The sequence below is a fragment of the Atta cephalotes genome, assembly GCF_000143395.1.
Source record: "Atta cephalotes unplaced genomic scaffold scaffold00021, whole genome shotgun sequence".
NCBI classification, from domain to species: domain Eukaryota; kingdom Metazoa; phylum Arthropoda; class Insecta; order Hymenoptera; family Formicidae; genus Atta; species Atta cephalotes.
In genome coordinates, this window is record NW_012130085.1 from 248,583 (window position 1) to 262,223 (window position 13,641).

At 32.8% G+C, this 13,641-nt stretch overlaps 1 protein-coding gene across 1 annotated transcript; it reads right to left on the reverse strand.

The window, feature by feature from the left end:
- Positions 1-7,145: 7,145 nt before the first annotated feature.
- LOC105619320 (dehydrogenase/reductase SDR family member 11-like) lies at positions 7,146-9,378 on the reverse strand. The gene is made up of 5 exons (XM_012200841.1): positions 9,075-9,378; positions 8,351-8,477; positions 8,010-8,145; positions 7,551-7,694; positions 7,146-7,454 (listed from the first exon to the last, which is right to left on the reverse strand). The coding sequence occupies exons 1-5, from the start codon at positions 9,376-9,378 to the stop codon at positions 7,413-7,415; spliced, it is 753 nt and encodes a 250-aa protein (XP_012056231.1). The 3' UTR covers positions 7,146-7,412.
- Positions 9,379-13,641: the final 4,263 nt, after the last annotated feature.

The window sequence follows — 13,641 nt, forward strand, 5'->3', positions numbered from 1 at the left end:
ATAAAAGATTGTTTCAAAATTCGCGAATCAAAATAGCAAGAAATTGAAGAAATAAATTACAAAAATAATAAAATAAAAATATAGGTTAAAAAAAGTATTTGCCATTTTCCGAGCAATAATTTTTGAGATATAGGTTTACAATTGGTTAATTACACTTACGATTAAATAGCTGCCCATCCATAATAGTTATCTATGATTACTAATTATTGATGCATGACTTATGGACAGGCAATCATTTAACCGTAATATGTAATTAGCCAATTGTAAACCTTCATCTTAAAAATTATTGCTCGGAAAATGGCAAATATTTTTGTAACTTATTGTATAATATATTGTATATCTTTAAATTTTAAAATTACTGGTTGCTATTTTGAATCTGACAATTTTTTTGAATCTAACAATTTTTAATTTATGTTGAACATAGCAAAAATTATTTAAATAGGCCATATTGTTATCTTATATTATGTAGTATATATTTTCCACATGCATATTGAGAAATTTTTTCCATAGATAAAACAATAAATATCTATAAAAGAAAGAAAAATTAATATTTTTATAAATTCTTATTCTTTTTCTCCTTTTTTGCATAAATTTATAAACTTTTATATTTTAAATCATACATCAATTCGTATAAACGCTATTTAGATATTGGCAGAAAAAAAGAAGCACAACTATTAAATTTCCACTTGAACCAATTTACAATGATTCAAGTGGAAATATATCTATAAAATTATACGCAGCAAATCAGAATAATTAAAACAACATAACATAAAAAGAATTAAAGAAAAATAAAAAAGAAGAAATAGAAAGAAAAAAAAGGAAATTTTTCAATGCTGCACAAATATTACAACAGTTATCAATTTCCAATTATTTATAATGTTAATATAAATACTTTGTCAATGCGTGTAATCATCGATCCGATATCCTGATGGGCAAACTGTCCCTTTTTGAATTTGAAACTATTATTAATCAAACAGATCACGTTTGCGATTGTTAGTATTTTCGCAATTTCAAAAATCACCGTTTGTTACACGATAGAAAATTCTCGGATGATCCTTAGGGATTATCGTCAGATTTAAATCATATGCATCCGCGTGGGTGAATAATTTCAGTCGTGTATTCGTTTGCAAAGTCAAATTAATTCGTATAATCTTCGTTATCGCATAAAGCGGAGTACATAAACCTCTGGTGCTTGCTAACCAATAATAGAATTTCTCTTATCCGCCCATGTTATTTCCGAATGAAATGGATAATACCAATTTCCACAATACACATTGCAAATGCATCGCGCTCAATAGATTTGACGCTCTCTAATGTTTAACGTTGCCTGTTTATTCATTGACTTCAAAAGCGCGACCATCCGCTTAAGCAGCGAAGCTCCACCCGGAGATACATAAATGCAAAATAATTGGTGTAACGCATCATCATTATTTATGATCTTTTTCCGCTCTATAACTCGCATTGTACATTCGAGCATTATTGTCACTGCATATTTATTTTGGTCTCTTTAAACAGCATTATACAAACTATAATCTTATGTAAACTTGTACATTGTTTTTCAAAGCCAGTAAAAATAGAAAGACGTATTTTTAATTGTACAAATGTTCGTTATATATTTGCTGTTTTAATTTAAAACAACGCATTTCGCGAAGTGAAATCCTCTCGATTTAATATTTCGCCAGATTGCGTTTCCGCGATAGACAGTATTTTCTTAACGGACTAAAACCATGGCGCGCGCATGTTTTCTCTGAGAGAAATCGCCATCTTTCTTGTTTCTGTATTTTCCAAGTGAAGTAAACTTATCTACATTATTCAAATGATCCTTCAGAGTTCTCGTTTTAGCCTCGTCCAATATTACTCGCAACCGCTACGATGAGGAGACGGAATTCATCCTGTACCGCGGGGATCAGCGTCGCAGTGGATTAAACTATGCACGGCCATGTCGGGAATGCGTTGATAACATTATGCGCATCTTTTTCCCTCATGAATGTCGCCGAGATGCAGACGGATGGAACGAGTGGATTTATAACGGAGGCGAAAGATTCGCGCTCACCTCGACAAGACCACAGTGCATAATATTCATTCTGCAAGATACGCCTCTTGTAATACAAAATGAAAAATCAAGGTTCCACCGCGCGAGTTGCAATCCTCTCTCGCGGACTTCAATCTTTTTGTCAACTTATTATTTCCCATACCTAATATATCAATTGCTTCACAACGTTCTAATTTACCCTTCAGCATTGCGCCTGAATTGAAATCAAATTGGACGCATATCGCGCAGACACAATTAAATTCATTCGGGAAAAAAAGAGAAGAGAACTATTCTGCAATTTCTCCACTTTGCAGATTCGCAAATGCGAATTAAGCAAGGAGTACGACAACAGTAGCAACGACAATGTTAAGGAAGAAGCGTAGACTTTGAGGGATGTCGGAGCGCGAGATAACGTGCATCACTAAGAGAAAGGATTTTGTTAATTTAGCAAACCACCTTTAGCCGATCAGTAAATGTGACAAGAAATTTTGTCGCTGTGTTTGCTGCTAGTCTGATATATCAACTAATTATTAATAAGAAGCAAACTATATAGAATCTAACCTATCTTTTGGATAGACTTTAGATTCGTTTATATAGAATTCGTAGATGATCGTGGAGTCTTAAGTAGGAAACCGACCAAGCAGTCAAATGTAGGGAGAATACTTGATTAGAATTGGTCAATTTCTTATAATTGGGATCCTGCAATCGCTATGCCTTTTATTTATATATACATATATATATATATATATATATATATATATATATAAGCTTCTTATTTGCTAGCGATATTATTGATTTATTACATGACGAATTAATTTACAATCGTAACAAATCGATCGGTTTTTACAAATATTACATTTGCTTTTCCTTGATTTGTTCCTATAACAAAATTATTTCTCTCAGTGATAATTTAGACCGTATATATTAAGCGGATCGCCGAACAAGAATACGCACTCCAGCTACTGCAGCTGCGATGTTCTAACTGCTGTATATGCCATATTGTATATATTAGCTCGTGCATAAAAAAATATTTTTAATGAAAAGATGAACAATTAAGAGGAGACAACGTCCTTAATTTAATTTTTCTTAATCAGATATGTTATCACTGTGGTTCCACAGTGTCATGTGTTTCTAAAAATCAAGCTTTTCAAAAATTACAGAATAATTAAGAAAATATCCAAATTTTGTATTTTGCTGAATATATTTTACTTTATTAAAAAGATTTATAAGAACATTCCTTGAATCTCGTGATAATCAAAAATTAATTAGACTCATGAAAATGTGTTATAAATATTCTCTAATAATCATAAAATGATATTTTAAATAATATATCCGATTTTTCACTATTAAGGAAAAGAACATTATACATATGCATATGTTTTTTCTTTCTCGCAAATAATCAAATCTTGTAGCAATGATACCTTTGCAAAAAATTTTGTCATTGCCTAAGTCTATCAGGAATATGTTCGGATACGCTTGAGAGAAACCGCACAGTATAGTTGTTCCGGGAAAATAGCTTTCATTCGTGGCAGAATAATTGAGGTCACCGCACCACTCCGATGAACGCGGAAATCGGCCGAAATCCCGAAAATCGAATTTTCCGCCTTCGCTCCAATTTCAGTCGGCTTTTAATAAGTCAACAGACAAGCTCGCTCGATATTCAGCCCAACGTGTGGTACTGTGGCACAGGCCAATACCGAACAGTCGTGTTCCCTCAGCATCGTAGGTGAAGGCGCGCAGTTCGCGTTTCGTTCCAACGCGTCACGTGCACGCCGTCACCGCGAACCACTTCAAATCTGACACCGCATCGGCGCACGTACGCAGTCGGTTTAAGCGGGCATGTTTGCACTGCCAGTGTTCCACTAACGAACCTATCCAACCACCCCCGAGCCCCTCTCGCGAACCCTTAGCGACCCGGCTGACTCCTCGTCGTTGCTGTATTCAGCTGCCATATTCGTTCCCCGCTTCGCATATTCGCTTTAATGACATAAGTCGAAATGCTGCGAAACTTTTGACACGTCGAAATCGTTTTTCTAATTCTCAATCGCGGCACGTCACGCTGCGCCCCAATTTCAGAGAAAGTGTATTCCTTTTATTTGCATACACAAAGACCGAAGTTTTTTTGCCAGAATATATTAATAATCAAATTATTTAAATTTTTCTGTACTCCTCTTTCTTAAAAAAGAACCTAAGTATAAAAAAATTGTATAAAACTATAAATATGTATAATTTTCTGCTGCATTTATATTTCAATTTATTTCGTTTATTTTCAATTTCTAAAACTTATAATAAGGATATATAATATAATAAAAAAAAAACAGATTCAGTAGTCATTTTTTGGGTTTAAAATCAGCGAATAAAGAAACAAACAATTTTCAAAGAATGTAGTTCTCAACATCCTCAAAGCGTTAAATGTACTCATCAATTGTTTAGATTTACCAAAGATATACTCTGAAACTAATTCAAATACGAGAACTAGAGAAATACGGTCAAACAACTGTTAGCGAGTACGAGTCAGAGAAGAGAAGATGAGTTGTTCCCTGTCAGAAACAGTTACGAACGCATTTAAGGAAGTTAAATCGGGATGTTTGTTCCTCAATATTTGGTGGCTCTGGTAAATTCAGGCATTTGCGAGATTAGTTTCAATTTTGAAGGAAATATAGCAGCCAATATACAATATATGAATGTTTGCAGGCCAAATTGCTATTAATTCTAATTTATAAGCTTGTTTTAAATCTCTGTACCGATTATAATAGCTTGGCTTAATGTAAAATACTTAATTTCTCATTTGCACTGCGCAGACAAGTACCTGACAGTGTTAAACTTGCGAGATAAACTCATCATTGCAAAATGTAAACGAACTAAACGAAGCGACAGAATTTGGAAGCATCAGGTGTTATTATTTGAGGAAGACGCTAAAGGCCCGGAAAAACAATGATAGCGTGAACGCTAGCCATCCCGCGTAAATAAAGAGATAATTTATGATCGTTACACAATGATCGTCATAAATCGCATTTCTACTGGTCGACAGAACGTGCCGTTATGCGAGGAACTCCGCTTCCGCCTGTTAGCCTCAATCCCTTCCCACACCGCCACGCCGCAGTGTCGATATTTTACCGCGGGAACGCAATACACGACCGGCATAATTTATCTGTTTTCAAATATGCCCGCGCCGATAGATTTACATATTTTAATATAAATTCCTAAATGCCGGCCCCCGTCCATACAGACAACCCCATGAACCAAGTACATCTTTATCGATCATCACTCTACCGTTTTACATCTTGCTTCTTATATACCCCCGCCTTTCCTTAATGTAACAGCTAAGAGCACCTCAAAATGAGAAATAAAAGCAACGGATTCTTTGCGTGTCTTCGCGTTATTAATTGTATCATAGCAAGTAAAGTAATAGTGGACGACTATCTAACTTAAAACTGCTTGCAATTTACTTTTTGATTAGTATTTAGAAGGAATACAGTAATTATATAACAATATTAAATACAGTTATATGTATATATGCAGATTGAATCAAAATACCACAGTAAAATGATTCTTAAGAAAAGTTAAAAAAATTAAAAAAAAGAAAAGTTAAAAAAGTATTTTTTATTTCGAGCAATAGTTTTTGAAACATAAAGGTTTAAAACTGACTAATTAGAGAATGTTTGATGGGAAATTGCTGAAACTAATCAATTTTAAACGCAGGGAATAGAAAAAATAAAATATTTTTTAATAGAAGACATTGGTAGTTTTATTCATATGAAATAAAAACAGAAATTTAAAAAACTTTATTTAACATCTTTTTGTTGTAGTAGTAAAAGTAATGCTAAATGTAATTTTTTTAAATTTCCGAAATATATATCATTAATATGGATGATATTTCATATTTTTGATATTTATAAACATGTAATTGAATAATACAAATATTTCAAAAATCGTGTGTTTATTTTATATGTAAATAAAACTGCCAAATGTCCTCTATTTAAAAAATATTTTATATTTTTTTCTATTCTTTACGTTTAAAAATCATAGTTGTTAATATGTATATTAGTTTCAGTACATTTCTATAGGACACTCTGTACAAAAGTATGATTAAACCTGTCTGTGAATCATGCATAGATGTAGTAATCGCACGCGATCACTACATCTTTAGCCGATTAACCGTAATCTGTAATTAACTACTCTTAAATTTTTATGTTTTGTATTTTATTAAAAATTGTTACTCAGAACAAAAAATTTGCAAATATTTTTTAAATTTATTTTTTCCAAAAACTTTCTTGAAGTATTTTAGTTTGCAAAGAATATGTCAGAATATCTTATAGTTTCGATTAAGTTTATAATAATCATTATGATACATTTTATTGTAATTCTATTAAAAACAAATATTGATTGAATTATATTATATGTCAATTTTCAAAATCATGAATAGCACATACCTAGTATCTGATTATAACACTGTAAGAAGAGATCTAATCGCAGAGCTAGAATACGAGGCACTTAGATTTTGACAGGACACCCGATGCATGCCGCGAAAATCGATTTTCCTGATAATGCTACGCGATTCCTTCGAATTGCGCGAAGCACGACGGAACTTGTTTGACATCTTAACTATCGCTCGCACTCGAATGCCTCCATAGTTGACAGTCGAGTTCGGTACGGTGTAAGTCGTTATTGTCGGAAATTCATGTTTAGAAGCACGCATACGGATGCACAACGTAGATATGGGAGACGCACATTTGTGTATAGGAAACGCGCATTTCAATCGTTCACGTATAAATGCCAAATGACGCTGTATTTGTCATACAACAAACAGGACATGTAACTACTGGATGTGTGTAGCAGCCACTTCGTCGAAATTTGAATGCAACGATTACACGTGAACACATTGCCGATAACGTTGCTTCGCGATAAGCTTTATCACAAATCTTTTTAGAATGACATGTACAAGTACAAGGCATCGCGAGAGATAAACAACAACGATATCTGATAGTCAGTATTTCGTTTCCTGATAGTAGTATATTGACTATAAATTTCGAGTATAAAATAAATATCCTTACAATGTCATTTTTTCATATATTTCTCATAAACAAATATAGATATACAAAAGCCTTATTTCAAATTTTACTGCATCATTTATTTTTATTTCTGTTTAACTAAAAATGCAAATACATTGAAAAAGATTAGATTAGCAAGATTTTATTGATTATTATTATAGGAAAAAAACAACTTCAATATAAAAAATTTGGTATTTATAAAAAATGCAAAGCGACATGAAATTTAGTCTTTACCAGCCTCTAACTTTCTTACTTTATCATAAGCGTAAAGTTGTTTGTTGTAAAGTTGTTGATGCATTAATAAACAGGCTTTTTACTGAAGATATTCCTCACATTAATTCTCCGGTAGGTTGAATCGTGAGTTCCGTAATCTGCAATTAATTAATGCGTAAAATAATTATAATTTTTCTATATTTATTATTTATTAGAAAGAAAGTAGTTAGTTATAAGTTAATGATATTTTGAACCTGAACACTCGGTCGTGTTCCAAGAGCATAAATGATCGCATCCGCTATGTCCTCCGGTAGAATATACTGTGCTTTCTCAAAAAAGTTTTTCAAACTATCCTCATGCGCAACTATATTTGTTTTTACAGTACCAGGACTAATGCTCTAAAAAAATCAAACAAGGAAGTAATAATTACCTACATAATAAACAGAAGCATAGAGCTCGTAATATTTGTATAAAAATAATATCATAAACATCATGATAATATATTTGCTATAATAATATGCTGATAAACATAAGCATTCAATCATATTTTACAATACATTTGATAACGAGTATTTTGTTTGTGGCTTCTATTATTTCATTGTAGAACGGTTTGCCATCAATATATCAATAAAATAATATTATAATTATTATACTGCGTTTCTGGTTAATTAAAAGTTATAATTTATACATAAAAAAGTTATAAAATATCTTACAGTAACTCGAATAGGTGCCTTAATTTTTCCTACTTCACGTCGCACTGTGTTAGTCAGAGCAAGAGATGCATGTTTACTAGAGAAATACATATTACATTCAAAGAAATTGTTTGGTATTCTGTGATGGCTCACAATACTGTGGATAAAAAACATCAATATTAAACATATAAATAAGCATTATAATAAACATTTTTAAAAAATCTTTCGCAATTATTTAAAAAATCTTCGCAAATTTTTGAAAAACCAAGAAAATTTTTTTGTTAAACTTATTTGTTCTTGTTAAAGGTATATTTATTTAATCATTGTTAATGTACTAATCATAGATAACAATAGATAACAACCTGTTGAGATTGAAAATATGTCCCTCATTGTTTCGTTTGCGCATTGAACAAACTGCTTTATTCATACATACTGCGAATGCGAGAACATTAGTATTTAATATCCTTTCAAATGTCTTCCTATTGCTATCTGCAAATGTAATTTATGAAATTATTTTTTAATGAACTATGAATATGATCGAGGAAGCTGAAATCTTATTGTCAGTATAAGAGCCACAAGGTTGATTGCAGGATTACGTAACAAAATAAAGCAAATAAAAGATCTCCTTTTTTTTAGTAACGCAATATTTTTCGCTTAAAATATCATTCCATATCCCTACTGTTATTGAATAAGTTAGTTTTGAATGACTTTAATAATATTTTTCGATCAAAATTAGATTTTTAAGTAAGATAAATTTAGTCGGTTCTTGAATTTTTCAAGTATTCTGAGATTATACGTAGTGACATTCACGAATACTTTGCAACTGTATCAATGTACCTTTTTGATTGAATTACAATATTTGTTATTTCCCGAAATTACATAAATATATAAGTTCAAATTAATATCGAGTTACACAATATTGTGTAATTCGATTGCACAATACTGAGATAATATGTACAATGTATATTTCATTTCAGTGGCCATAAAGAAAAATTTATTACTGATATCGGCATATAAATAATATTTATTTATAAATAATTCTTTAAAAATTTCTTATTTGTATAATATTTTACATAATCATCATACCTATTATTCGTGATGTCTCAATAATGCCAGCATTGTTGACCATAATATCCACACCACCTAATGTCTCAATTTGTGAGAATGCTGCATTGATCTCGTCCTCGCGAGTTATGTCGCAGCATATAGTATATAATCTGCCCGGGAAACGTTCTCGCTTACAATCCGCATCAAGTTTTGCTAATCTTTCTTTCAGAACTTCCAGAGCAACCACATTCACTCCGTTTCGCAGAAGAGCACATGTAATTGCTTCGCCCATGCCGGATCCAGCGCCGGTAACGACTGCGGTTTTACCAAGCCAACGATCCATAATTGCCTGTCTGCAAATACGACGTAGCTCGTGGTTGACATGCCACTAATAACTACCGAGCCGAAAATAATATCAAACTCATAAAAAGCGTAATTATGAATGTTCACAATCGCGCAGCGACATTAAATTTAGCCGTGAATTTGTGGAAATGGCATTTCGATTAACAATACTAGCACATATACTTACCTGTATATCTTCTATTCGCAGCCGTCAGATGTACTAGCTTGTCACAAAATGAATTGTAAAATCGCGATATTCCAGAAGTTTCGCAGAAGAGTTAAAAAAATGTCTAATGTAGCAGGATAATAAACCGAGAAGATCGCTGTAGTGTCAGTAGTTTCATACGAACTGCAAACGCAACTTCACTGAAGTCAAATTTATATAATCAGAACGATTCTGACATTGGTGATATTATCTTTTAGTAAAAGTGGGGATATCGTATGTAAAGATTATACAACAAATATAAGTATTACATAACAGTTTTCTAAAAACAAATGATATGCATTATATAACAGTTTTTTAGAGAGATAAATATAAATAAATGTGCAATTTAGTGTATAATGTAGATAAATGTGTGAAATAAATGTGTAATTTAGAGAGAGATAAATGTATAACGAATACATCTACATGCATACATACATTCACCCATTCCTTTATGAAAGTATAAGTTATTATATTGTAATAACATAGAAGAAATTTATCAGCTTTAAATTTCCAAATTAAAAGATGTAATAAAGATTTGTATATGGAAATGTATGTAGATATTTTATACTTTTTAAAATAATATGTATTATTTTTCTCGAATATCTGTATGTTATTAATTAGAAATCAGTAAATGATGTATTAATACGTCTTTGCTGTTATTCGAAAAAAGCAACGAAAAATATTTTTAAAAATTTTTTAAGATAACGAGATACGAACGAGCCATTAATTTTCTTATAATTCACAGGCAGCGAACCGCTATGTTAAAAGTTTTTGCACTCGTATCACAACTCTAATAGAGAATATTCTGTGAAACACGGAGACCATTTTTCGTTGCAGACATGTCCTGAACGTTGAGCACGTATAGGCCAGACACATTATGGAGAAGGACAGAGATCCTTCGGCTTAGGTTTATCCGTTTACCCACTGGTTCCATCCTATGGTTTTGCCATGGCCTTTACTTGTTTTAAGTGAAGCGCGACGTGACCTGCCGCAATCCCCTTCGTATCCACGTACAATCACATTGGCTTCTGCGTACCGTCTTTGAACCAATCTCTTCCGCGGAAACATCGGGCAGAATATCAGGATATTTCGAAATCCTGAAGATTCCAGTAGATGACTTCTAGAGACCTATCTCGTTTCATAAGAGGAGGATCTTATTGTCAAAATATACAATACAAATATCTCAATTTATGACTGTCGGAAATTTAAGTTTCGAGATCTTAGCAAAAATATTCATCCACATATATTTAAAATAAAAGAAATAATTTAAGACATTCCAAAAACAAAATCAATGCATCCTACACAGTACCTACATCAATATAGTGAACAAAGGACTACAAATATCGATTACTATCTAATTAAATCAATTAATTGACGCTTTATATATGAATATAGAACATTTATAAAAAGAAGCAGGAAGAACGAGAAGCTTTACAATTACCCAATATAACCATAGATGTAATAAAAATAGACTGCATATTTCTATGAAATTATCACTATTTAGAAAGAGTGAAATAACTTGAATCTTTCGTTCTGTCTCTTTTCGAAATATCAAGTTGAAGAAAAATGCCGACATACAATTTAATTCTTTTTAATGGAATACAGAAGCTAACAAGATCAGAGAATACGCTCAGTTCATACCAGTTATGTTTATGTTTATGTGTCTAATAAGATAAATAAGTAATCGGTAAATTTTGTTGGCGTGTCTCAGCACTGAAACTGCGCTCGTTTTGAGCGTTCACGGAATAAACTTCATTCTATCTTCCTTTTAGATATGTATTGAATATAATGAACAATACAAATAAAATGAAACTTACAATTCCAAATATAGCCTAAATATCACAATTTTTATTTATTTTAAGCAAAAAATACTTAAATAAAATTAAATGAATATAGGTTTTTATTGCAGCGTGAATTAATTTTTTTATATTGATAATTTTGTTATTTTCGATCTTTGATAATCTCGAGATTCGGAATAGAAACCACTGCCACTTCCTCCTCTCACTCTCTCCCCTTTTTCGCAGATAAACGATACTCGTTTCCGGACGCAATAACAACGGCATGTATCGATCTTCGTGAGCCGGCATCTGGTACCGGGTCCGGTGCCAGGCCGAGAGCATTATTCTTGTTCACGCAGGACGACGAGGAAATCAACAAGAAAACCAGAGGAGGCTTCTCTCTCGCTTCCTGGCCCGGTCCGGCCCGCCAGATGCTACTACTACTCGACCATTTCTCAATGTTGCCGTGATTACGCGCATCGTTCCGCACTTACTACCATGAATTCATGTTTTTTTCATAGACGACAAATTATATAACGACGTGCAGGTATGTGATCTCGTTGAACTCGAGCGAAATTACGAGAGATATAATATAAAAGATCCGTTTCTGCAAGATGAACAGTAGCATATTACACTTACATATATATGTAAGCAAGAAGCTATATGCTTTTCTTTTAGAAAATTTTTCATTATAAAGTTTTTCTCGAACTAAATGTTTCCTTTAGCAAAAATTTACGACATATTGCATAAATATGAAATAATTTAATATTAAAACTAATATTAAAAACTAAACAATTTTAAGTTCAAATAGATCTTTCTAAACCAAATGCTTGTCTTTTAATTCAAAAAGTTTTAAGCAAAATGATGAATATGTGTTTCGATACAGAACATAATGTATGCGCGCGCGTTCTCTCTCTGATTTTCTTAAATATTTTATAGTATTTACTCCGCAGAGAGTGCCTTAAAGTCGATGAAAGGAGACCGTATTTCTTCAAATATCAGAAATGTTCGGGCACACGACTTAAGAAGTAACGACCTTCGAACCAAAAATATTATTATACTCTGCGCCAGCTGACGAGGAAATCAAAAAGAAAGGTGGAGGAAAGCTGTGTTCCTCGATTCTGAAGCGCCATATGCTTCTGCCGCTTGGCTATTTTTCAATGGATCGTGATTACATATACCAATCCGTATTGCTACAAACCCTATAAGCTTTCCTTCCTGCAGTATATGTAACCATGAATTGCACGTATTAAACGCGAAACAAAATAAACTTCAACAGATTGAAAGTTGATTATCACGAGAAAGCTACAGAATAAACTGCGACACAGATGTAGACATTTTTAAACGAGTCCACACATATATGATCTTTTCTAAGCGATTGATAAACAATTATTTTATAGAAAAATAGAAAAAACTTTAACCATTACAATCTTACAAAAAAAAATCACTATGCAATCTCCACGAAAAAAGTTTTTTTATTTATTTGCTCCTTATGTACGTTACATGTATATATCCTCGCCGTTTCCAATAGCTTATGTGAAAATATATAACCAGCCGACTTCTGTCCAGAATCTTCGATTCTACAAAAGTTTCGCTTTACACGTCGTTTCCGCTGGCCAGATGTGGAGAAACGACCATTGGGCACCCATAATTTTCGAGTTATCGAAAAAACTTCAGATCTGAAGCAAAGCGGGTGCCCGCCGAGAATTTCCAAAACTTTCTTTCTCGCCAGGTGTAAACGAGATGCAAACCTGATGCCATTTTGAAAATTCCGAACAGGTCATCCAAGTAGCTCTGCGTGCGGGAAATGCGAAATCAGCCGCTCACGCATTTCGCGCAAGCATCTCCCATGGCTTCCGATAAGTCTAAAACTATGACAGCTCGTGATTGAAGGCTTTTAAAATCTTAGCGTGATAAATAAACTAGAAAAAAAATGTGAAAGAAAATTTTGAAAATTCAAACTCGTTGACCCATTTCAACTCTCTGAGTGGAAGTAGTTACTTTATACTAGCGCGATAAGACGCAAACGAAGTGCGGCGACTTTGTCCAACAAAAACTCGGAAACTTAGGAGCAAGTCCATCGCAAAGTTCTCCATTACTGGCCCTGTTCGGAAACTGTTTGCGTAATATGTAGGACACAAATGGACAAAATTTAAGAAAGTCGCTGTAAAGTCACATCGCGCAAGTCACGAGTTTCTTTTGTCCATCCGCTTAATTATTCCTCCATTTCTCAGAGATTCATATTTATCTGGTGTGAAAATAAACTCAAAAATCTATGATG

Coding starts and splice junctions, on each gene's coding strand:
- LOC105619320 (XM_012200841.1), bottom strand. CDS start 9,378: ATGGATCGTTGGCTTGGTAAAACCGCAGTCGTTACCGGCGCTGGATCC. Junction 8,146..8,350: donor CATATTTTCAATCTCAACAG/GTTGTTATCTAT, acceptor TTTTATCCACAG/TATTGTGAGCCATCACAGAA. Junction 7,695..8,009: donor AGGCACCTATTCGAGTTACT/GTAAGATATTTT, acceptor TGATTTTTTTAG/AGCATTAGTCCTGGTACTGT.